The sequence below is a fragment of the Amphiura filiformis genome, chromosome 18, assembly GCF_039555335.1.
Source record: "Amphiura filiformis chromosome 18, Afil_fr2py, whole genome shotgun sequence".
Taxonomy (NCBI): domain Eukaryota; kingdom Metazoa; phylum Echinodermata; class Ophiuroidea; order Amphilepidida; family Amphiuridae; genus Amphiura; species Amphiura filiformis.
This window is the reverse complement of record NC_092645.1, coordinates 51,428,987-51,456,440: the sequence shown is the minus strand read 5'-3', so window position 1 is coordinate 51,456,440 and position 27,454 is coordinate 51,428,987. Positions and strand designations below refer to the sequence as shown.

The 27,454-nt window shown below is 37.0% G+C and overlaps 1 protein-coding gene across 1 annotated transcript; it reads right to left on the bottom strand.

Annotated features, from left to right (window-relative positions):
• Window position 1: 1 nt before the first annotated feature.
• Window positions 2-26,963, bottom strand: LOC140139631 (uncharacterized). Its single transcript, XM_072161334.1, has 14 exons — window positions 26,674-26,963; window positions 23,922-24,080; window positions 20,404-20,604; window positions 18,909-19,082; window positions 15,654-15,815; window positions 15,166-15,444; window positions 10,067-10,264; window positions 9,631-9,828; window positions 7,724-7,947; window positions 6,183-6,369; window positions 5,828-5,961; window positions 2,588-2,673; window positions 726-970; window positions 2-153 (listed from the first exon to the last, which is right to left on the bottom strand). The coding sequence occupies exons 1-14, from the start codon at window positions 26,723-26,725 to the stop codon at window positions 2-4; spliced, it is 2,451 nt and encodes an 816-aa protein (XP_072017435.1). The 5' UTR covers window positions 26,726-26,963.
• Between the last annotated feature and the right edge of the window lie 491 nt (window positions 26,964-27,454).

The following is a 27,454-nucleotide window of genomic DNA, read 5'->3' as shown; positions in this document are numbered from 1 at the left end:
TTTAGCTTCCTGAATAAGCTACGCTTCTTGGTTGCTGCTCACCAGTGTAATTGAAAACAAGCTTTGCTGGTATCTCCATTGCATCACTAATAATAGTGGTGATGCTGCTGCAAGCTTCTTCTGGGTCAGCAGACTGGAGTGCAAGAGACCAGTCTGCAGATGCAAGAAAACCTCTCATTGCCCAGTAGTCAGCCTTATCGTTTAGGGAATAGATGACAATAGTAGGTCTCTACGACAGCTGAGGGAGTATCCTGGTATAATTATACAGTCAGCACCACCATCCAAGAAGGTTTCCACAATAATAATAATGGATGGCTTTAGTTCATGGCACAGATTGGACAGCTCACCTGTGTTCGAACGTAGTTCTCTGATGTTCACTTCTGGTAAAGTCAGGTCCGTTTCACGTAGTCGTTGGGCAGGCACGGGTCTTTTCTGTTTTGATTCGTCCATTCGAGGCTTCTTTACTATTTGTAGCGAGGAAAATGGAAGAATGGGGGGGGGGGTGCTGGCCCCGTCAACCCACCCCACACCTAAGCGGTGGGGATGTGCACTATACATTACCTAAACTGAAAGCATCCTGAGATTCAGATCAGCTCGGGCATCCAGATGGCAGACGATACCCCAAGGATGGGTGGCTGGTGCTTTAGGTACCACCCCTCCCTGCCACTTATTTGCCGTCCCGTATAATTTTTACACATACAATGCGACTTTTAGCCGCCCCTTACCAATTAATTGTCGACCCGGTGCTAATGTTTTCACCACATGTTTATCATGACATCTGTCAGTGACTTCATTGATCCAATCCATAAACTCATAAACTTTGGCGTAGAAAGAATATCCATATTCTGGGTAAACAAGATTGCATCTGGTTGCATCATATAAGACACCCAGCATTGTCCAGCTATCGTCGTCACGTCTGCAAACAAGTGGACTCCCAGGATGACTGGTGCAGTCGTTTTGGACTTTCTTCCTGCAAAGTGATACAGACATCCGGATATTATTTAAAAGTGGAATTTGTAATATGTAACTTATATTAAATTATTTTCCAGCGTCATATATTGCACATATCGCCGTTGGTGTTATTCAACCCAAACGGATTTTAGTAAACGATATGTTTTTAAAAATAACCACTTGAAATTCCACATTAATCTGCGCTAAAATGACATTTGGTAATACAGGGTGTCCCAGAATGATTTGTACCGTGTTTGCAAAAATAACTAAAAATAGAAGACGGGCAGTGTATCTATTTTTGATACATGCATTATAATGCTGGACATGTCTCCTACTTATTCTGTTAATTTCAGTACGCTACCTTTATTTGTTTTGGCGTGGCATGCAATAATGTAAAATCAATGAAAAACTGCTTTTCATTTTCATACCCTTGAAAATGGCACGACACGATTAAATAAAGAACGTGGGATGTTTGGCACAGCATTTCGACGACAACTACTGTTGAGGTTGGGCCTTAAAGCTTGCCAGACAGCTGCAATGTTCGCTCTAGTTCTATTCTTACAGTCTTACAAGCACCTGAAGCTTCACTCTGCCGATTCCTGACAGTTCTGTGCTCGTCAAACTTCTTTACGTTCTACACTATCGCTCCTTTGACTGGAACGCGTGCTCGCGGAAATCGTCTAATGAATCTTCTTTGCGTCTCAACATAGCTGCCGGTTTGCCAGTAAGTTTTTGAAAGAAATCTACGCTGCTGCCCAATAAATTGAGGAGCCATCTTTATTGTACCACAACCAGTTCGACCTCTGCAAGCATTTCAAATGACATGGACCTCACACCACAATAACTAAAACTACCGCCAAAGAGATGGGATTAGGCCGCAAATCCTTAATTCCATGTAATGATTGCTTCGTAACGTCATAAATAATAGATAGATATCGGCTATTTGGTGGATATATGAACAGGGCACCACTAAAATACCTGCATAACTTTTTCCAAATAACTTTGTGCTGAACGGTTAGTAATGTTAGATTTTCAAAATAGGTTGCGTTGTCAAAACTTAGAATTCACCATTTTTACGCAATCTTCTATAACTTCTACTAGAAACGTCCAATTTTTAAAATCTAAAAAATCTGAGAAAGCTAAATATATGTCAAACTTAAAATGTAAAACAATATGAACATTTAACATGCCCTTCATACCTAAAAAATTCCATCTTTCCCGGTACAGATCATTCTGGGACACCCTGTATGACTATATGTCTACTATTTTGGTCATCACTATGGGAGCTCTTCAGAAATTTCCAAGAATGCATCCCCGAGAAAACATTTTACACCCTTTGAAATGGAGTGTAGTAAATGTGTTCGTATGTACAGTTACATTCTTTTTCACTATAGAGAATTTAAAGTTATGCTTTAATGTCCTGCAGTTTCAGACGAACAGCGATTGACTTGTCGGACTATGAAGTCTATGCTTCTTTCTGGGGCATTTAAGAAACGACTAATGTTATTGGTGCTTAGTTGGGCGAATAAAGTTATACGACCAAATTTATTGGTGCTTAGTTTCGCGACTCATTATCAGATGAATTAAAACTAATATCAATTTAGAGGACAAGGGAAAGTTTTGATGAAAGACGTACCATTCGCCTGCGCAGATCATCTTATCTGACACGCCAACAGAAGTTCTTTGCTCACACTTCAAGTCGCCCACCATTGGCATTGTTACCTATCGTTATTTATATCAGGAGAAACAATACAATGGATACAAAAACGTTTAGCTTATTGATTAACACACAAAGAAACAACTTAGAATTATATTGCTAACAATTGGTATTTTGACGATTTCTGTGATAAGAGTATGTCGGAAATGGGGTTTTAAACTGTGTAAATACATGTGCCCTTACCCTCGACAGATTCACTTTAACTCTAGGAAATTATCACACCATTTGTTCTTGATAATGTCGACGCGTTAAGTTGGTAGAATAGCATTTATCATTTCCTAAATACCTCAAACAGTTAATGGTTCATTAAAGCATTCCCCTTAAATCATGTTGCTTTGGACGTCAACATGATCAGTTCCATGTTATTGGTGACTTCAACTTGCCCAAAATCGATGGCTGCAGAAATATGAATAATGTACCCCCTGCTGAACTGTCTTTCTGTGATGTCATAAATTCTTTTTTACTGACCCAGCTTAATTTTATTCCATCCCGTGATGCATGTAAAAATATTCTTGATCTTGTACTTACTACATCTCCTGATAGGTTATCAACCGTGGTTCTCTCGAGTGAAACGTTTCCTACTGATCACAAACTTTTAGAATTTCGTATTTTAACCAAAGTTGAAAGACTTAAAAAAATTTGTCGTGAAGTGTATAATTTCAAGAAAGCAAATTTTAATAATGTTAGACATGAGATGGATAATGCTGACTTATTTGATTGTGTTTACAGTGCTGGCACTGTTGATACTGCTTGGTCAAATTTTAAAACAATTTTTACAAATGTTCTTGACAAACATATTCCTAAAATCAAAATCAAGGATAGCACTACTCCAGACTGGATTGATTCTGAAGTTCGTCATTTACAGAAAAGTAAGTTCACAGCCTGGAAGCGAGCACAGAAATCAAATTCTGAGCATCACTGGTCAAAGTTTCGGAAACTTCGTAATCGCCTGAAAAATCTGATTGCTGTTAAATATGACCAGTTCATTGATGATTTTGGGTCTACGCTTCTGGAAAATCCAAAACGTTTTTGGTCATTTTTAGATCCAAAACCAGATCAAAATCCTTGCCCCAGGTCATCAGTGATACCAATGGTGTAACCGCTTCCACTGCTAAAGAAAAGGCTACTCTCTTTAACAGTTATTTCTTTTCTGTATTTACCAAACCAAAGAATGATCTGAACTTTCCAAATATTCCCATCTTTGAACATGAATCATTGGGCAATTTTGAACTTCAAAATGATGATGTACTTGATATTCTGAAAAATTTGAATGTTTCCAAAGCATCAGGCCCGGACGGTATATCACCACGTGTCCTAAAGGAATGTGCATATCAAATTGTATCTCCCTTATGCCATATTTTTAACTTGTCTCTGAGTGAAGGTAAATTACCTCAGGAATGGCTTGAAGCCAATGTAATACCGGTTTATAAAAAGGCCGACAAACAACAGGTTGGAAATTACAGGCCAGTATCTTTACTTTGTATATGTGGGAAGATCATGGAGAGAGCAATTGTCAACTTGGTTTTTCCTCATATAAAAGAGAGGCTCTATCATCTTCAACATGGCTTTATAAAAGGGCGTTCCACTGTCACTCAGTTGCTTGAAGTTTTTCATGAAGTCAGTGCAGCCTTGGACAACGCTGGGCAGGTCGATATGGTTTATCTTGATTTTTCCAAAGCGTTCGACAGTGTTAGTCATAAATTACTCTTATACAAACTCAGGTCTTTTGGTTTTCATTCTGGTCTACTTAATTGGTTTAAAGCTTATCTTACAAATCGACACCAACGTGTTGTTGTTGATGGCGTCCAATCTGATTGGCTTCCAGTGGTTTCCGGGGTTCCACAGGGCTCTATCCTTGGGCCACTCCTTTTTGTTTTATACATAAACGACCTGCCCAGTGTTGCCCAACATTCTAAGATTGCTTTATTTGCCGATGATGCTAAGTGTTTTATTAATGTAAAAAACCTTCAGATTGTGAGCAGCTTCAGTCAGACTTAAATGCACTAGTCAATTGGAGTAATACCTGGGAGCTTAATTTTCACCCTTCCAAATGCCAGGTCATTTCCTTGACAAGATGCAGGAAACCCATCCTTTATGATTATAATATGAATGGCACAACTCTCAGTAAAATTGATACCATCAAAGATTTGGGTGTTGACATATCAACTAAACTTGTCTGGGATACCCATATTAATAGAGTTGTCAAAAAATGCAATCGTAAGATGGGCATGATCATGCGTACAGTAGGGTTCAATGCCCCAGTAAAAGTTACCAGAACTCTTTATAGTTCCCTGATCAGGAGTGATCTTGAGTATGGTAGCTGTCTTTGGAGCGGTACATCCAAACATAACATCCAAATGTTGGAAGGAGTCCAAAGACGAGCTACCAAATTCATTTTACATTATCCTGATCAGGATTATAAGGAGAGGCTTACCAATTTGGACTTACTCCCCCTTACTCTCAGGAGAGACAAAAGTGATCTCTTGTTTTTTTACAGATGTAGGGAGGGTCACCATGATATTAATGTCAATAATTATGTTAAATTCAGCCAAGGGAATGGGAAGGACCATCCCACCACTAGATTATCTTCCGATCCATTTAAACTCAAAATTCAACGTTGCAAAACCGAAGCGCACATGACTTTTTATTTTAATCGCATTGTGCAGCTTTGGAATCAGCTGCCTTTGTCTACAAGGACAGCCGGTTCCTTTTCTTCCTTCAAATCCGGGGTGGTTGAATTTTGAATTCTCATTTTACTCAAAATTTTTGTTCTTTGAAAACATGCTCTTGGAGCTCTTACTGCAGATGCTCGAATTGCAGGCTTATTTAATTTGGGATGGGGCTGTGATGGGTTTTTTTTTTTTCCAATAATTTGTTTTCAAAAATCGAAAGGTGGGATGGTCCTAGAGGTGATTTTGCACCTGTTTGTCCCATTCTTTTCGCTGGCATTTTATTCTTTACTTTGTCTTGATTATTAGTATGTGCAATATTTATATAATATATTTATCTTTGTAATTGTATATGAGCCAGTGATGAAGCATAATAAATAAATAAATAAATAAATAAATAAATAAATAAATTGTTAAGAAAACGGTTATAAAAACATTTGCAGCCTTCTGATCAGAGGTCAATTCAGACAGACAATACAAGTATACAAACCTGGTGAGGATACACATTTGGTAACACTCGTATCCAATCTTCCTGGTCTTCCCAAGTTGATTCCCCGGCCCATCCTGTTTGATAACATTCCCTGTCTGAATTGGTGCCTGGAATAAAGTTGAATGTATCTTCCTCTGTAGATGAAGAATAGAAGAAGACAAAAATAAAACCCGATGCAATTAACAGTATCAGAAATGTTTTTTGATTAAATAGTGCTTTTATTTTTCTGACGTCTAAAAAACCAAATTTTATTTATGAAAAACAGGCGATCAGTCAGTTTCTAAAATGAACAACATTCAGATCTTCAAATGTGGTGACGCTATGTCGACGACACATTTACGTGCATGGCACTTACTGGTCGGTAAGCATATAGTTCGTATGCAATTAACAAGCTGCAATGGGTGACGAAGCTTCAGTAATGCGATATCTGAATCTAGGGTAATATTGCTGTTATCCATGGGTAGATGGATCTCATCGACGGCAGCAGTCTGCTCACATCCTTCGACGTCGAACAAAGAATGACTACCTAACACCACGTAGAGCTGAAAAGATAATTCATAAAAAACACCGAATCAAGATTGACGTACGCAAACATAAAACAAGCTATAGTTCAATACAATCAACGTTACCAGTTGCGCATGCGGTAATCGAGAGGCAGCAGTGACATGTGCAATCGTGTGTTTCTGAAGGGCGATATCTGGACCTCTTTATGGACATCTATAAATCGTCGGCAGAGTGCTACACTATCGTAAGTGCAGTTTGGACAGTTTTACAGGAGGAGCATATTTGTGTTTTGCGTAGCCGTTTGTTTCCAAGTAGCCATAAAATGACATGTGAATGTAAAGCAATTTAATTTTGATAATATAAACTATATAAATGGTGTTAAATAGATGAATTATTTACTGATTAAGATGTCGTAAGTGTCACATACGATAGTGTTGCACTCAAATAGAAATTAGTGTAGAGTGCAACACTAACGTATGTGCCGCTTTACATGATAGTGTTGCACTCAAACAGATATTAGTGTAGAGTGCAACACTATGTAGAATTGACTGCTAAATTAGGATATTCGTAATATCGGCTCAAATTTCCAGTATCTGTCATTTTATGTTACTTAACTGTTAATTTATTTCGGCACATAATATTTACAATAGAAAGACACATTTTGCCCTAATGTTATCTCTCAAGATTTATTACTGAATCTAAGAATAAAAACACTGGATTTGTCGTCTCTATTACCAGTCATGGGAGCTATGAACATAGCCAGCTTGGTGACAACGCCTGCAGCCGAAAGCGTCACAGTCAGTGATGTGTTAGAGACTATTGCACTTACGATGGTGTAGCATTCCGTAATTTTGTTGTTCAGATCCAAGAAAGTAGCGTATGTGGCACATACGATGGTCTTGCAGCAGATGGAAAAACAAAATTAGCGTGCAAGACTATCGTAAGTGGCACATACGATAGTGTTGCACGCATTAATAAAATTGCAAATGCACTTACGATATTTTATTTTATTTATTAAAAAATAATCAAGCAATTTTGAAACTTTTAAATTTCAAAATTGCTTAATTATTTTTTTAAAAACCTGGTTTAAAATGTGTGTTTTTATATGGCTTTCCATAATTCATCAACATCTCAAATTGCCCAGAAATGTCACTTACGATAGTGTAGCACTCTGCCGACGAAATGTAACCTCATTGGAGGTCAAGTAGGCTTGAGTTCATCAATGACCACTTAATTTCTAAAAGTAGGGGAATTGGATATTCCAGAAAATAAGCGCACACGCGCAATAGACGAGAATCATGTCTGGACACCACTCTGTGGTATGTAACACAATCGGAGGCTCAAACATAGGCCTATAGTATAATAGTATAATTCACCGGTAGAAAAACGTACCATTTCTTCGGGCACAATTTCTGGTTCGCCTAAAGTGAGTTTTAAGTTTCCACGTAAGCAGCTAGCTGACAGCATCACCCATTGATCACATATCAGAGCTCCTTCACAGTATAAGTTATAAGATTGATGCTTGATTTGCGCTATCCATGGCCAAGCATGACTATTGGCTTGGGTAGTGTATTCGGGGATTTCCCACTCACCTGCTGTTCCACAGCGTTCGTAATCTAATAGAAGTAGAGACCAAACATATCAAAATGAGCAACATATCCGAAATAGAGATAGGGAGAAAAAACATTATAATTAATTATTCCGTGAAAGGTCGATGATATTTTTAGAATTATTCCATGAAATGTCAATGACCTTTTTGAATTATTCCGTGAAAGGTTAACGGTGTCAGAATGAGGGGGTAATTACAAAGTGACCCAGAATCAACAAAATGAAGTGCGCAAAAGAATTAAGTTACCAGTTATGTTCACTCCCTGTATATCTTAAGCAAAGACAGATATGTCATAATTGGAACAGCAGCAATTTAGCTGCATCTTTTACCTCGAATTTAAAACCTCATTCGTTGAAATCGTTCAAGAAACAAAGACACGATCATCCAATTACCCAAGAAAGATGCAAATTCAAAAGTTGCAGTTTGATCCATTGCATGCCCTATTGATTTGTACACGGAGCATTCTTAAACAAGCTAGCGCCATTCTTTGCATTAATTAGCAAGTTAAAACTCGCGCCGGGTTTTCATTATTTATAATACAGTGCGCAAAAGAATTAAGGTACCAGCTGTGTTCACTCCTGTTTATCCTAAACAAAGACAAATGTGTCAAAATTAATATCACCGTTTCTTTAATTCTCAACCAATTTCAACAAATTAGGATTGTATACATACCTGACACCAATTGCGTGGCCTGTAAAATAAGTAATATACAAGTTGCCAATTTATTTATTTGTTTTTGTATCTCATACCTGAAATGTGCACCAGGCTAACTAACATGATATTGAGACAAGGCGAATTCAAGACTGTGCAAATTTTTTTGTGATTTTTTGATAGACAAATCCAATAAATTGTACTCACTCTCTGAGCTATCGATCACCGGTTATGCCACCTTGATCACAGATGTCTAGGCTCACTGCACTTCCTGGCGTGGGACTTTGTTGTCTCATTCCCACATGTTCTTGATTGGTTTGGCAGCGAGTCATGATGGTCATAGACGTGATTTAGAGAATACATCCCTATGTCTCGATCCATGGTTTTGTCGCCCCTCCTTCTGATCCACATGGCTTCAGGGTTTTTCTAGTGAATTGATTCGAGTCGTTGTCTATTATCTTTGCCCCATCCCAGTTGATAACGTGGTTTTCTTGAGCGATATGGTTGATCTGTTATAGCGGATTTTGGCTCTGGTGCTACTTTTGCTCTATACTTTCTCTGCGTCTTTCTGGTGTTCTTTGTGGTTCCGAAAGCTCTTAGCGTTTCACCAATGTAAGTGAAACCATGAATCGAGATATAGGGATGTATTCTCTAGACCACGTCTATGACTCGCTGCTAAACCAATCAAGAACCTGTGGAATGAGACTACCAAGTCCCACGCCAGGAAGTGCAGTGAGCCTGGGCATCTGTGATCAAGATGGCATAACCGGTCATCGAAAGCTCAGAAAGTTATTAAAATGTATTGGATTTGTCTATCAAAATATCACCAATCGTATGAAACAATCCTACAAATGAAACTCTTTAATCTGTTAATGCTATCTGAGCAAATTTGTCTAAATTTAGAACAAGCTTATAATTATCATTTCTATTACAGGATTAAGATCCAATTTAAATATGTTAGGCTGTCCCTCATGAAAGATGGTAGATGACTCAATTGACAACTGTACCATTTTGATGTGGCTGTACACATAAGACTTACCAGGTACACATACTGATACATTGTTGTTGATCCACTGTCCATACTGACATACTGGGGTTTCATAAGCGTCAACAATTGCATATCCATTGTCACAAGTGTAGAATGCTGCAGTATAATGTGGAATTTTCTGCGCAGAGTCTATGGTTTCATTGTAACTTACGCTTCCATTTATGGGTGAAGGAAGGATCGTGCATGGTTCTGCAAAATAAAAGGGAACCATATGTGGAAATGTGACTGACCAGCACAACTCACCTATTAAATTTGCAGTTCGGCTTTTAAAGAATCCCAGCTATGTGAGGAGTGAATTGCAGCCCCGAGATTGGGGCTAATAAGTACCTTGAAATATAGACACAAATATACATGGTCAGCACATCATGCAGTGTAATAGACCACAATTAGGAATTAACATATGTAACACTTATTGTAATTCACTTACTTGGAATACACATTGGAACCTGTAATGACCATGTACCCTGATTACATTGTCGCCTTTCAGAATGAGCAATTTCCACTTGATATTGGGAATTACACACATGGGTAGCCCAGGTACCTGATGGGATAGTCACAGCGTCTACCGGCAGTGGCGGGTCGTATATTGTCGTTCCATCTGCTATGTCTTGTATAACACAGGGCTCTGTATTTAAAAGTAAACGTGTAAATTTTGTTGTGTAATCTTAAATGTAATGTAATCAAATAAAATGACTTGGAAGTTGGACAAATTGAGTTGTGCTTAAAAATGAGTTTCTTTGTTTCTTAAAACCAAACTTACTAATTACATAAAGTTTAAATACATTTTATGAGCTTTCAACATTTTCGGCGTCGTAACCAATTTTAAGCAGAAACCAGGAAAATCAGGTGAATCGAACACAGAACCTCAAGGTTTGCGAGACTTGTACCATAACCACATGGAGATGAGAAGGCAGATTTAACATACTTAACCGTATTCCTTCTTGCAAGCTGTACATAATAGGTGGGGTTGAAGAAGCGATTAATGTGCTAATAATAGAGTGGCCACAATGCTAGGCTAATCTGCCTACATACACAAATGTATGGTGGACATGTAACAGAATCTGCAGCAGTTGGAAAACTATAGGGCATTTTTAATTCCATATATTTTGTCTCCTAGTAACTTCTACCGACTACCTAATTAGATAGAAAATATTTTGCTCGTAATGAAGGTCAATAAAGCATTTTTGTACGGTCACGTATGAAAAAGTTACGCACGAAATCATTTTTTGTCATTAAACAATATACGCATTTCTGTTAAGTTGAAACCATGACAAATTATCCGTCTGGATAATTTGTCATGATTTCAACTTAATACTGATGATCGGTATACCCAATGATCGTAAGTGAGGGTATGCCGTGAAACTATTAGTAACGGTTGCCTTTTCCAGAGGTCTATACTTTGAGTTTGTTTCTACGCTCACCTGTAATGGGTTTGAGCACTTTTAATTCGTTAGTTCGTTTAAAAGTTAGTCACCTGAAAAATAATACTTGTTATATTACGCCCCCACTATTTATAGTGGTTGAGCACTTTCGACTACTTTTGGAGTAGAGACTGTGCTTGAATGGCTTAGTTTGTCATGATTGTGACACCACAGAATGCATATACATGTATATGCATTTCTGTTAAGTTGAAACCATGACAAATTATCCGTCTGATGATCGGTATACCCAATGATCGTAAGTGAGGGTATGCCGTGAAACTATTAGTAACGGTTGCCTTTTCCAGAGGTCTAGATTTTATCTATTCGTGCTTGATTGAAGCACGAATAATAATTTAGAGAAATTAATAATGATATAAAAATTATGGTTCTAAACAAACAAACAATCACAGTAAGTTCTCGTATTCTGTATACGGTTTCGACCATGATAAATTACTACTGACTAATCAGCACCACGTGTGCCCGGGACCGTGTGTTGTTGTATCGGCAGTGTCTGCATTGGAACACGCACGATATCATACATTTGAGTAGTAGGTTAGTATGGCTATCAACAAGAAATGCCAATGTCATTTAAATTTAACATCAGTGTGTACGCCGTATATGTTTTCTCAAGTTGCTTAAGGGGACTCGATCTTTTGTGCGTAATTATAGAGGGCCAGTGGATTCACTCTATCATTAAAAAAATTATTTGAAGAAGTCAAAGGGCCCTAGGAATAAAAACTGTAGTGTAATTCACGCCAGATACAATTTCTTTATACGACAAAATTTATTTTTGTAATCGATCAAAAACAAACGTTTTATATCAATTTTAAATTTAGCCTGAATCCGTAAATATGGTACCTCTCGCCCTTTTTTAGGTCAAGGCTATTTTTACCATTATGCAGAGATCCATTGTTGAAGCTATTTCACATATATGTACAAAACATTCTAGAGAAAGAATGAGGGCATACAGTGTTGAAATATCTTTTGTTGATTTCGAATGATAATGTCATGAAGTCGTAAATGTTAAGGTCAAATTCCTAAAACCAAAACAAAACATTGCGACGCAGATAATTCCCGACTTACGCAATTTCATCATCACATCAGTGTCTTTATTATTTGTTTGAAACCTTTCCCAAACGTTCGTGCTATTTATGCATGGCTAATCTATCTTTACAAAACGCGTCTTTTTTAGTAAACAAAAGGCTAAAGATGGCATTATGAGATTTATCTTTTATCATTACACTCATCCGCTCAACTGTCATGGTGGCCGAGCGGTAAAGCGCTAGACGCGTAATCGAAGGAAGTTGAGAATCGCTGGTTCGAGTCCCCACAAAGCCTGTGGAAACTTTTTTTTCTTCAAAATTCATGATCGCATTCCGAAATGAGTCACTTGTCGGTAAATCATGTATCGTATCCTTAATTCAGTTCATAAACCACTTAGAGTGATTGAAGAAAATATTGATTTTCATGACCCCCACAGACCCCCTGTCCAAAAACTTGTTTTGGCCGGCACCAACTCATTCTTTGGCCGATTTTATCATACTGCATCAAATAAGCTGGTTCCCTAAGAAATTCGAAACATCACTATTCCTTTAAGGCCCCGTATCCATAGGCTGTTCCTTGTGGCGTGTGCCCTTGGATATGGCCACTAAAAAAAACAAAGGTTCGTTGTCTGTGTGGCAGGTCACATGGGAACAAATGAACACGGAACAAGGGCACACACCACAAGGGAACAGCCTATGGATACGGGGCCTTACCCACCACTAATGTTAAGGGAACAAATAAGTTTTAAGTGCTTTTTTGAATATATTTGTAGATGAAGCTTGTTTAATATAGACAGGTAGCTTATTCTACTATTTTGATGCAAAAACTGTGAAAGTTCTATCACCAGCTAAGACTCTAGTCATGGGATAGTCAAGACGAAGATAATCATCGCAAGATCGGAGTTGTCTCTTTGGAACATACAATGATAAGCAATTATTTAACAAATATGTTGGTCCTTGGTTGTGAAGACAATTGAATACCTGAGTGGAAGAAGGGCCCAACTCCATCAGAACTGTTTTTGAGATATTAACAAAAAACTTAATATTTGGAAAGGTTTTATAGACAGAACGTTTTCATCTTCAGGGGACCTTTAATACATGAACATACAAAAGTACATACATTCGAAATTAAATATGATGTTTCCATGGCAACGGTACATGTCTTAATACGAGCTGGATTTGGGCCCTTCTTCCACTAATATAGGCCTACTGCAAGTACCAGTTCTGTGTTATAAATAGCTACAGAAATTAGGTAATCGCCATTAATTGCACAAGTAAAACTCATGTAATACGTTAGCAAGAAAGTTTATTGTAGTGAAAAGCAGATTTCATGGATGAACAAAATTCCTCTTTAACCATATATTTGTGGAAGAAGGGCCCAACTCCACGGAGTTGGGTAATTCTTCCATGAAAACCATGATTAAGTGTACGTGGAAGACTATTTAGAGAGTGGATTTTCGCTCATCTTTCACACACAAGGAAGAAAAGTCTACTAACTCATTTTTGTAAAAAATTGGAGTTGGGCCCTTCTTCCACTCAGGTATTCAATTATATACAAGCAAAAAAAATGAAAATGATCCTTTGGCGTATTGGAAGCCAATGAAGTGATTTCAAAAGTGGTCCAGGTGAGTGTTTTCGGTCGACTTCAAATACAAGACGTGCTGCCAAGTTTGACGACGTTGTAGACGAGTAATATGAGTAGACGGTGATGAGGAGAGAAGACGATTGTATTAGTCAAGACGAGAGATACCAATAACGTGCGGCATGATGACATGTAGGTTGGTCTATATATTTCCTAATTCTAGCGATGTTTCGTGATGAAAAATAACAGATTTGCTAACATTTGTAATATAAGAAGGCATAGTCATGTGAGTATCAAAAAAAGCACCCAGATTCCTAATGGTCTTTGCAGGTTCAATGCGTTCATTTCCAATATAAAGAGTTATATTAGGTGGCAAATGTTTGTGATAATAATATGGTGATGCAGCAATAAAGAATTCTGTTTTACTATAATTTAACGACAGTCTTTTTTATATCCAATATCCAATTTTGGAGTCGAATTATTGCACTGTCAAGGTCGCCCAGCACTTAAGGATCAAATGATACATATAACTGTGTATCATCGGCATATACATGATAAGAACATAATGATAATTGGCAATGTCACCAACTGGAAGGGTGTACACAGTGTAGTCGACAGGTCCAACTACAGAGCCCTGTGGTAAGCCAAACTGCGAGATAATTGGCTCTGAGAGTTGACCTAATATATCCACTTGGGTAGACCAATCAGCAACCAGTTTAGTGCGGGTCCTTTGACACAGATCCGTTGAGAAAGACGTGAAATTAAGATGTTCTGATCAATTGTGTCAAAAGCAGCTGATAAATCCAATAACACAAGAAGAACAGCTCTGTTAGCATCAATTGAAAACATAATGTCATTTTTTACTTTTATTAGCGCTGATTCGGTGCTGTACAGTGGTCTGTATGCTGATTGGTAAGGATCCGCAAGGTGGTTTAAATCCATATGTTCTGTGGGACGTGAGCATGCAATCGTTTCAATTAATTTGCCAACAAAAGTTATGTTGGCAACAGGTCTGTAGTTCTTGAGAACATTTTGATCAAGATGTGAGTTGGCTTTTTAAGGAGAGGCCTTATAATTACAGAATGAGCTCTTTTGGAAAAACTCCGGTAGAAAGAGAGACATTTACAATATCAGTTAGCACTGGAAGAAGGTGAGGTATATAGATTCTTTTGAGAAATGAAAACTTCATTTGGTACACCAAAATTCACGGTCGAAAAGTATTTTGTCAGTCTATATTTTGTGAATATTCTGAATCATCGAGTTAGATAAATGTAGTAAAATTCATCTGGACTTACTATTTATGCTGGCTACAGTATCACTAATGGGCTTGGCGCTGAAATGTTGACCCGTGGCACAGTTGGAGTGAGATCACGGAAGAGTCGTCGAGGAACTTTGCATATCTTGGCTAAGACAGATCCACTTTTCATGATCACCCCAGCAACATAATTTAAGTACATAGCAAAATGCTATCACGACTTACCTGGATCAAAGCTCCAGTCTCCACAAAACTGCCAGCTGCCGTCGCTTCCAAAGCCGGTTGATATTCCGACATAATTTACGTTAATACTGTCTGTATTTTGGAAGCTCATGAAAGGTGCGTCACGAGCTCGGCTGACCTCCACCAAGTCGTTTCCAAAGGAGACACGAAACTCACGGTATTCTGTGGCGTTCAAAATCGCGGGAGTCTCCGCATGGGCTTGTACTGTGCATTGTTTGCAAAGACGAATAGCTGAATTCCGCTTTCCCCAACCTCCAATAACTGAAGAAACAAATAATGTAATATATATTATTGTACCCAGTTGTTAATTGAAGAAACGATGTAGTGGTAAACAATAAATGTGATGGAACATTTGATAATAATGTGTCTGTATACTGCTGCTTAGAAAGACCTCTACATAGTTGTTGAACTCTATTTTTTCAAATCGTTATACCAACATAGCAGAAACAGTCCACTGATTTTCCACCTACCAATTTCATACATACTCTGGGCATCTCCGTGAATTGGCGACAAGGCGATATGTACATCATTGCTAGCACGAACTCTAAACGTAAAGCTCGTCGCACCTACTGGTATACCAGGCCACACGTATTGGTACCTATATTCATCAGGTGTGACAGTAGTTTGACAGTCTATTCATTGAAATGACAATAAGAGAAAATTGGGAAAACCCATATCAGAATATTTTTTCGAAATGTGAGACTATAATAGACTACCGTAGAATTCCGTCTAGAAGCATATATGCCTTTAAACGAGTTTTTTTTAAACGAAAGATATGAAAGGCCAATACCCTTCTCAAAAACATTGCAATAGATTGGTCTTACAAATATGGTCGAATCCAACGAAAAGTGTACACGGCATGTTCAGGGCCATAACTTAAAAGTATTAATCAATTGGCATTCGTTTTTGTATTGTGTTTATTTGCCTTGATCATACGCTTCGCGCCATATATAATAAGACCCCCTTCTGTGAAAAACTTAGACACAGAGATCCCAAAACATACTATTTTTACCCATTTTTTCAAAATATTTCTTAAAGTATTTTTAAAAACATCTAAATCAGTTATGAAAAGAAGTCATTGGATTGAATCTAAATTGATTTCCTGAAAGGTGTGTATTCAAAGATTGCCTGTTCAATTTCTCACATATTTGTACATAATTGTGAATTTTTTGTGATAATTTTTTGAGTGGTATTTTTTACATTACCTACGAATACAATTTTTCATAGCACTAGATATATCTTTAAAAATGGAAATCACTAATAAATGCGCAATTGATACAAGCTTTGATATGTCCAATACTGAAATGCATTGCATTCGGACATCTTTATTATTGTGTTTAGCTGCCAGAAATTCTAAATGGCACAAAGGTAGGTTTGGTAAAAAATATGTATTACCTCCGAATACATGTTAAAAGCTGTGCCATTTCCACAAAGTGAGAGAATAGTAAACAATAGTTAAGCAATAGGTGCAGGGTAATACACTCTTTATTTCTACCAAGTTTCAATAACCTGCGTTTAAATATTTCTGAGATGTCAACAATAAAAGCAAGTATTCGTAGGTAAATTTCGGTAACCGAATGTTACCTACGAATACACTTTGACATCAAAACAGTATTGTGAAACACCGCCATTCATGCCAATGCCCATATTGGTACATAACAAAGACCTGTATGTTTGCTATCAAATCATATGTCAATGATGAAAGTTGCGAATTCACATACATGCCCACCATGCAAAACTGAATACGGCTTAATTGGTGAAAAATATGTACTGAAATAGACGACGTTCTGCTCATTTGAAAGAAAAATCAGATTCAAAGAAGATTAGAAGGGATAAATACTTGGATTTGTCAACTGTCATGTGTGCTTCATTTTAAATGTTTACCGACCTTCTGGTTTCTGAGTAATTTGTGTCCAAATTGATTTATTCGAAGGTAACTTTTGACGATTTCGCTAAGGTTACCTACGAATACCATGGAAAAACGACTGTTCTCATTGTCTCATGATCTAGACAACACATTGATGGACCCTGGTATAAAGCTAATTGTAGTTGCCCTCAAACGAAAGGCCACAATACGTTACTGACTCCAAGATGGACTTCACAAGTCTGCAATAACGGTTTTAATCGATTTGTGTGCAACAAATTAAAGTCACTTTAGTGCCTTTGTTTCTTACTTCAATCCTCTTTCAACCGCTGTGAACCGACATTATTAATACATGATAGGGTCTAAAGTATCAATAAACGCACATAAAGAAAATAATACATTCAAAGTGCTTTATAAAATGAAGTTTTGATTGCGATATCCACCAAAAGTCTAATTCTTACCTACAAATACTGAAATGTTACTTACGAATACAGCATAATACATGACATGTGTAATGAAGTGTCCCTACCAATGGAAATTAATTGTCAAAACTTTAAGCGGTACCCCAGGACACTATTATTACCCATATACGGATTCATTCAACAATTATTTATTATGTAAAATTGCTGATTAACTACTTGTATATCAAAATGAAGTGGTCAAAATCTTGCTAAAAGCATCAAAAAATTTTGATCTAAGGTAATAGCATTTATTCATTTGGACGTACCATCTGAAAGAGATCTAAAAACTACCATTTTATTAATTCATTACCATAATAACAAAATTTAAACCTATAAACTCAATATAGATATTGTTAAATCGCTCATGTTACCTACGAATACCCGGATTTCTTCACCTTTTCATTGTATAAAGCGTTAGGTGTATGCGTATAATTCCTAATATTCTTGAAAACATATATCATACTCGTTCTTATACAATGTGTAAATTGATTCATACTCATTTGATAAATAAAATACAGAAACTGACCTAAACTTCATTTTCAAAAATAAACTAGCATAAATTGACTAAGATCATATTGATCGCGTTATAAAAATAAAACAAATATTTTCTGGTTGAGCTAGCATTTTCCTGACACCCTGTGGTCTACATTACACGAAAAAAGCATTAATGGGAATATTCCATTTGTTTTAGGTTGATTAGTATTGCGATAGTGAAAGCATCCTAGTGGTATTCGTAGGTAACATTGGGTTTTGATATCACATTTACTATCACACGTCCTGGATTTATTTTTCAAGATTAGTAATGGCACTTTTGGTTCCTATAAGGCCAATATGTCATCAATCAATGGGCAAAAGGAAAAATTGTGGAGACATTTTTATTTCGGACTTTTATTTTTGGCCCGTGGACACGTTTGGTTGGATTCGACCATATACATGTTTTTACAGCCGCCTTTATCAGTAATATAGTTGTTCAAACTCCAAATAACGTTTTTGTTGAGAGTGTCTGCCTCTTGTCTCTTGTGTGAAAAAAAAAAACCTCATTTAGAGGCATATATATGCTTGTAGACGGAATTTTACGGTATTGTCACAGAGTTAGGAATTTGCATTTATCTTTAGTTGAAATACCGATATGAAACTTCATAGGTGGGAATTGAGGTCAAGATCAAGAAAGGATGATTTACTAATTTATAGAAAGCAGACAGTAATTTACCTTTGTAAGTGACAGCTACCTTACCTTTAACAAGTGGAGGTTTGATTTTGAAGGATGAATTTAGGCAATATACTTATTCTGTGTTTTCTGTTAGTTTTTCAAGCTTTGTTTGTCTACTTTCCAGAACTTGCATGACTGACATAATGTATATTTTGCTGGAACGGTGGACTTTTAAAATTACTTCACTGACCTCTACATTTAGGCCGCTCAGTGGACCACCTTTTGCTAGAAGTGCATCGCAATGCCGAGCTTCCTTGGAGCTCAAATCCGTCATTACATGTGAAGTAGACAACATCTCGTACATTGTAGCTTTCACCAATTTTCGCTCCATTTGCTGGTGTGCCTGGGTCTCCACAATCGATGGCTGGAAAAGTAACAACAAACTTGGCTATATGATAGAGGTATGTCTCTGAACTTAAAAAAGACATGCAGCAAACATTAATGCAATTTCATTAAGCCATGGCCCTGGCATATAAATGGATATAGCCAACGCTTTGACCAGTCAGTTATATGTGACATGATCTGGTCCATGGGGGCCAAACGAGGCATTTTTGACAATTGAGTTACTGTAATTACTACATTATACAAATAATAGGCTGTCATATACTGAAAACACCACAGGTCTAGCATACTTGGTTTTAAAGTTATGAAGTTTTTGATGTCTATTTTCTTATGTATTTTATTGTTTTTTACTCCATATTTTTACCTTTATCTCAGTTTCAAATTTACCGCCTTTGGCCCCCATGGACCAGATCGTGTCACATATACAATTTGAATATTGCATGTCTGAAGATGTATCACTCGGCAACCCCTAAACAAATATGTGCCAGAGTGACCCCCATTAATGTTAAATACTTGCAGAATATTTTCTTGAGTGGGCCCTGCATTTCAAAAGCATGGATCCATGCCTGGGTGGCTGGAGTCTCTGATAAAATTTAAAAACAAAATCCTACGAGTGGTTAAGCTCTTTAGAAGCCTAAAACCGCAGTGTGCATTCAGCTGTTTATGAGCTAACGGCCATCTAGCAAATTTCTACCAAATGAATATCCCAGGCTATATGTCCCAGGCATTTAGACCAGAGGAGGGGCCGCTGATGAGGATACACCCCTGAACCCACACCAGGCCAACGTGGATGGGTAGTCCTAAAAAAAACAGTAAGTCGTCAAGGCAAATGTCCCAGCGCGGCTCTAGTACCTTGGACCAATAACATGAATAAGGCTGCAGTTTATTCAAGCATGGAGCAGGGAATGCCACGAATATCTTCAACAGGAACCCTGATGTGGCAGTGATATCAACGCGTTGAGGCAGCTGTTTCTCGCCCGCGCCGGCGTCACCAAGCGCATGCGTGCGTACGCCAGCTCTAGGCTCCGCTAGCTACTTGAAGCTGCTGCCCCATAAGGATGAAAATGGTATAGTGGAGATAAAGTAGGAAGTGAAGCTCGAAGGAGGGTTGAGCAATAGGAACTAGAATGTGGTCACCATTTCTATCATATTGGAATAAAAGAGAATGATAAACTAAGCAGGAGTAGGGTTTCTAGTATATTTTGGATTCAATAAACGCTTGACAGATAACCCTTGCCCTCGATTAGTCCTGATTGCCCTTACGTAGCCCGCACAAACTTATGCGAATGTTTAAAATCTATGTACAAATATAAGGCATAATTTATTGTAAGTAGAGAACTAACGTTCACACCGTGCTACCCATCTCACAGGTGGATACCATCCATTAATATCGCAGGTGTAGAACTTTTTGGATCCACGTCCATGGCGTAGAATAAATGTTCCAGAGCAACGAGGTTCACAAGTATGAGTTCTGTTACATGACCAATATCCATTAGTAATTTTAGGAAGCAGAACACCGTCACAAGAGGGCATAAGTAGATCATCTACGAAGAAAATATAAAATATATAATTATTGTAATCATATATAGTTAATCAAAACAGCTGAAGATAGTGCTCGATACTATTAGATATAACAGCATGATTTATTACTCGGAGTTTCACGCCTAAAACGGCGATCATCAAATAAATAGCTGAACACTGAACTGTAACTCCAAAACAAAACAAATAAATTCACAGCGTTGAAAGCGTACGCGTCTTCACTGAAAAGTATGACAGCGCGCATGTTTAAAAACGGATGACACAGTGTATACGCACGCATGTTTAGCGAAAAACGCGATAGGCGCAGCAACTACGCATGCAATGAAGTGCGTAATTATTTCTTTTCATACACGCATGCTCGCAATTTTGAAATGCGTAGTTGCTACGCCTACTGCGCCTTCCGCATTTTAAGAAATAATTTGCGCACTTCATTACATGCGTATATGCTGCGCCTATTGCGTTTTTCGCTAAACATGCGTGCATTTGTTTTCCGCATTAAAAAACGACTATACATTTGTGTGATTGACATGGCCTTGTTAAAGAGATAAAGATCCCGGGATAATTTTATTATCTCGAGATCTTATCCCGGGATCATTTTATTATCTCGAGATAATTTTATTATCTCGAGATAATTTTATTATCTCGAGATAATTTTATTATCTCGAGATATTATCTCGGGATAATTTTATTATCTCGAGATATTATCTCGGGATAATTTTATTATCTCGAGATAATTTTATTATCTCGAGATAATTTTATTATCTCGAGATGGATAATTTTATTATCTCGAGATGGATAATTTTATTATCTCGAGATAATTTTATTCGATCTCGAGATATTATCTCGGGATAATTTTATTATCTCGAGATAATTTTATTATCCCGAAATAATTTTATTGATAATTTTATTATCCCGAAATTATTTTATTATCTCGAGATATTATCTCGGGACAATTTTATTATCTCGGGATAATTTTATTATCTCGAGATAATTTTATTATCTCGAGATAATTTTATTATCTCGAGATGGATAATTTTATTATCTCGAGATAATTTTATTATCTCGAGATGGATAATTTTATTATCTCGGGATAATTTTATTATCTCGAGATAATTTTATTATCTCGAGATCTTATCTCGGGATAATTTTATTATCTTGAGATAATTTTATTATCTCCAGATCATTTCCGAAAAAATATTTTAACATCCCAAAAAATATTTTTACCATGTCACTTCAGGGCTCCGTACACAAAGGAAACATATTGATAAATTAAATATTGTACACTGAAAATAAATCAGTTTGAGAGCCTTTTGACTTTTGGTGTAACAAAGGAAGATGGTCATTAGAGAAGAACACGTTTTGGTGAAGGCGTTTCTGCACGCTGTATAGTTCTGTCAAAACTAAACACAATTGTTTGCAATTAGGCTTTGTTTGGGTTGCTGAGTCGACATTTTTATGAAGTTTAATTCTCTGTTCATCAGAATATAATACTGCATCTGCCATGTTATGGCTGGGCATACAGCTCAACTTACCGTACTTTGCCTAACCAGACAGTCCATGCCAAAATTGTTACTACACCTTTACATTTCATCGAATCTCTTTTTGATGTCTGTCATTTTGAACATCACACTTGAAAGATGTATGCTATGTAGAAACTTTATTTTGCAATTTCATAATTTGCATATTATTAGCATATTTGCAAATCAATAAATACCTATATTTTTCACAATTTCAATATTTTATTAGAAATTAAGCATGTAGGCCGTTTGTTATGACTTGATGAATGAAGCTGTTAAACAGATTTTGATATTTTTGCTTATTTTTCCTTTTTTGCCCCAAAATGTGTAAAAATCACAATTTTTTGGATGACCTATATTTCTTTGAATATTTATCAAATTTCTTAATTTAGGTATAATACAGTGCAGAAAAAGATGTCAAAAAAATCTGTTAAAACAGATTTCCAATAAATTGTTCCATTTTCCATTTTGGGTTAAATACTCAATTTTCATGCGCGGGATATTTGAAACATAAAATGAAAACATGTCCATTGCACTTTTTCCTCGAGATGTACTATAATATCAAGGTTACGGATATAATATAATCCCTTCTTATCTTCACTGATCCATCAGATACCTATTGTTATGAATGATCAATGAAAAGGTTCAGAACTGGGCTACTAATGGTCTGTCAAGTATCTATAGTTATTTTCATGACTGTGTCAACTCAAAAATCATGCAAGGTCGAATGTAGGAAAAGTATGATCAGTTGAGCTGTACTCAAATGCACGGTTGCTCTCAGGGTAGTAATGAACCTCGTGTTGCATATGTCACATAAACAACTTGCTCAGGAATGCGTGGAATGTGGGCTAAGTACGTAGGTTGTAAACTTGACATTAACATAGGTACTAGTAGAGTGTACATATAGATTAGGCCATCTTAATTTAATGGCCCTTCTCAAAGTCCCCACCCCCATTAGTAAAATCGTCCGCTGTTTGCGTATTTTTCAGTTTTCCGTTGTTTTATTTTTTTCCCAAAATCACCACACAAAAATCTCACGTCTGACATCGCCAGACGTCAAAATAGCCTACATTGTAAATCTCAATAAAATTCCTCATCTTGAGAGTTGAAAAGGTGATCTATTCTTGTCAAAAAGCTCGTCACCCAGATACAAAAAGTATTAAAAAAAAACAACAAAAACCTTTTAACTTGGGAAGGGGTTTGAGACGACCTATTAAATTAAGATGGCCTTACGTCATGAAATGGACATTTAAAGGAGTATTTCGTGATCCTAGCATCCTCTTTTTATGACATTTTTCAGTACATATCCACGAAAAAAGCATATTCCCACAATTTCAGTTGATTCCGATTGTGCGTTTGCGAGTTATGCATGATTATATGTATTGCACTGCTCCATAGACAATACGTTGTAATTTCGTTCTGGTGCACCAGAACGAAATTCAAATTTCGCGATATCTTTGCTAAACGAATCAATCTGCAAGAAATATTTTGTACATAAACATTATGTAGCCAGAGTATTCCAGTGATATAAAAATCTTAACTTTTTTTTAGAAAAGTGGGGGGATGAGGCTGTGGATCACGAAATGCCCTTTTAATTTATTAACATTAACTTATTTTCAAAATGTACATGTAACTTTTTTGAAGACACGCGGTATAATGGTTTACCCAAATGTTCACTTCCATGGGGAATTGCCTCTATGAGCTTTTAAAATAACCCTTTAGGGGTAGTTTGGCAAACAAACAACTTTGTTTTCTTGCTCGAATACAGGGCACTGCCTATATGTACGATGTTATAGGCTACTTACTGACGTTCATACATCGTAGTCCGCAATACCCATCACAGACACACCCCTGCCCACCCCTGCATGTATCACTTGTTGTACACTGCCTGGATGCTGAGCAGTCTTGCCCATCAGTCTCGGCATTCTCTGGTTCATATGGACATCCGGTTTCTTGTCCATCAGCTGGAAATAAATAAAGACAAAAAACTACCATTACATCAAACCCTGTTTCTGTTGTTACATATCATTAATGCATAACAAGTTCATGCGAATTGGCTTTTTGGTTTAAAAACTGTTGTTTAAAGATCCTTGGCACGATATCAATCGACAGCCTCATCCCCATTTTTCGTCATCAAAACTACGATTTTGGTATCAGGAGAAAGCTCATATTTTTTTAACGCCGAAGACATTTTTCGTTTAAATGTTATGAACAAAAACGTGTAATATCCTATGGGCCATCGTTAAAGCCATAATGTACGATCTTATAATATGAAATTGGTTAAATTTTTTCAAACCTGATTTTTTTGCATATTTGTAATGTTTACACAGGCAACTTGCGCCTCAATGGAATCGGCCAAATCTGTTTTCTTTGTAGGTCAATAGAGCAAAGCTCGACATATTATCATAATTTAAAAATTATGATAATATGTCCTCCCATAGAACTGCATGTTAAATGGCCAAAATAACCAGTGTGGTTTCTTTCACTTTACCTTGTTATTTCAACTCAAAATGAACATCAACACTTCCCGTCAGTTATTACTAATAGTATTTCAACATTGTGAATAAAGAATAACAAAATTAAAATTTGACGGAAATCGCACATTAAGGCTTTAAGTACGTTTTTGCTTCTCATATTAAAACGATGGAGCATTATAACTTAAAACGTGGAAACATTGGCATGAGCACTGTCCATCCATGTTAACACACTGTTAAAAACTTTGGCATCACGTAGTATCCCCCATACACCCCCACCGACACACACACACCCCGTACCAACGAAATTGTGAACTGTTGACCCCAATTTGTTTCACCAGGGACCTACACCACATTTCGCCATACTGCATTTTAGAAACGCTTGCTGTTAGAATAAGATCAATTTTAATGATAATTTATTGCACATTCTAGGGAAGCGTGGTTACCGTTTTGAAATAACCGAGTGAGAGGGTTTTCAAGAAAATATTTTTCCTGTCAAAACTGAAGCATCCTCTGTATAAAAGAAAATATGAATATTAACTGCACGTCATATATAACGATTCGTGATACCCAATTGTGGCACATTTGATGTCGTTTATGAGGCAGAGAATTTTATTTAAATTTTATATACGCCAAAATATTTTTTAATTGAGCGAGAATGGCGATGGAAAAAACCTTGAAAATTCCATGTAAAAATGACATTAGACCCCTCCAATGATTACTGTTTCGTTTTTATGGTATTCTAATCTTTTATTTCCTGAAATAAAATTAGGGGTCTAATGTGGATTTATTGTATATATGATGAAAACATCGACGTGTATACAAGAAGCTACAAGAAAAATGGTAGGCCACGCCACACCGACATACTTTTAGTATACGGCGAGCACGTGCGAGTCAAAATCGATATAATAATGTATGAAAAACTATTGTGCGTAGGCTCATTTATTGTATATAGAACACGCATTTATCAACAATTGAGCGCTATTAATACACATTAATGTTTTTAAACAAATAAAATTCCAAAATATGGTACGTTTTCTGTCTTTGCTTGTCACGTGGTATGTTGAAGTAATTAAGTTGCGATTATATGTTTAAATTTTCATCATGACACCATCAAGCCTTTACGGACGAGCGGTCTAAGGCGCTGGTGTTATGTCAATACTGTATAGTACTGCTCAGTGCAGCTTGGGTTCGAACCCCGCCGGCGCCTCTGCAAAAATATATATATATTTTTTTTTAATTTCATATTATGTTAGGGAAATGTGGCTGGGAGAATGTATGTATGGCGGAGAGTGGTGTGCCAGGGACCTTCTTGTACCGATGAACTGTGATGTAAACCCTACGCAAGGTCCATACTCATGATAATTAACAGGGCCGCATCGCATCCGCCTACCCTCACCCACTGATTATTCAGGGTTCAAACCCGAACAAATCAAAATAAGTCAAATCAAGTATTAAGGGTATACGAGGTATTGTTGGTCGAAGCAGCCAAAAAAAATTGATTTTCATTATCTGAACAATATATTATTGAAAAATAACACTTTGGTGTTTTGCAAAAGTTCATTCTACAAATGAAGATCTGAGCGCAAGAAGACCGTAAGTCCACTTGGCCCCTCAACATGTATACACTAAAGTTGCGTATAGTTTCGTATAGTTTGGTAATGTTTTATACATGGTCAGGGGTCAAAACAAATCTTTCACAACCTTTCATGATGTTTTCACCCTGGAACATGTATTAAACATAATAAAACACTAAGAAACTATACGTAGACATGTTGACGGTCTTCTTGCGCTCAGGTCTTCAAATCATAAACTTTGAAAACTTGCTGAATTTATTGTTGTTAATGAATTATGTGCGTTTTACAAAAGTGTTTTTGTTTCAGCCCTCTTTACAACATAACTCAAGAACCACAGGACCTACAAAATTATATCTGTGATATTTGAATTCTTCTACACGCTCGCTATGAATTGAGCAATGCAATTTTTGCTAAAGCTCACTACCATTCGCAAGATGCTGTGAACTACTTTTTTTTCTGCTGCTTCGACCAACAATACATCGTATATACCCTTAAAAGAAACTTACCGCTCAAAGTAAATGTGGTTATACATAACACTAGAATGAAATCCAATTTCATTTTGTAGGCCTGGCCGTGACGCAGTGTATCCACACTCAAAAAAAGCCTTAAGAAAATAGGTAGCAAAAATATACGCGGTATAAATGATCTACACGTCTGTAATCTAGCTCAGTTCTATTTCAAATAGTAACGTAGAAAATGGTAGCTACAAGTAGTAGACACGCAGCAAACTTTCTACCGAATGGTGCCTAGTATGTAAATATTACCGCAGAATTACACGAGGAGAGACAGTTTTGGTGATGGTAGCAAGTGTTTTATAGTAAATCGCATAAACCGGAACCGTTTGATATATGCAGTAAATTTCAAGTTCAAGTTTCGCGGAACTATCACGTCATCAGCCAATATTGGTAGCTCCAATAGTTTCTTGGAAACGGTTGGAACCAACCTAATCATATACGATGTCACTTTAACAGGTGCCGTCTCCGAAGTTTTCTATGCCTGGCCACTGTGCTTGATCGGGGAGAGCATTCACAGTGAAAATGGGTGACGAGAATGTGAGACCACAGTGACCCACATTTTAAATTCCTCTCACCCAGTGACCCCCTTTGTTGTTTTATTGAACGTATTTTTGATATTAAGCTCTCACTAGACTATGGACTTTCACTTTTACCCCGGGACTTCGTTCTCTAAAACACACTGTCAATCATACTTGTTTATCGATCAAATGTAACCCGGGATCTAACAACAAGACTAAGCATGGTGGTACAATACGCGCTAGATGCGTACGTT

Excerpts from the sequence above, each read along its gene's own strand:
- LOC140139631 (XM_072161334.1), bottom strand. The coding sequence starts at position 26,725 with ATGAAATTGGATTTCATTCTAGTGTTATGTATAACCACATTTACTTTG. Across the intron at positions 6,370-7,723 it reads AAATTGTGCCCGAAGAAATG|CTCTACGTGGTGTTAGGTAG; the intron begins GTACGTTTTTCT and ends TTATCTTTTCAG. Across the intron at positions 2,674-5,827 it reads CAAATGTGTATCCTCACCAG|GTAACAATGCCAATGGTGGG; the intron begins GTTTGTATACTT and ends AAATAACGATAG.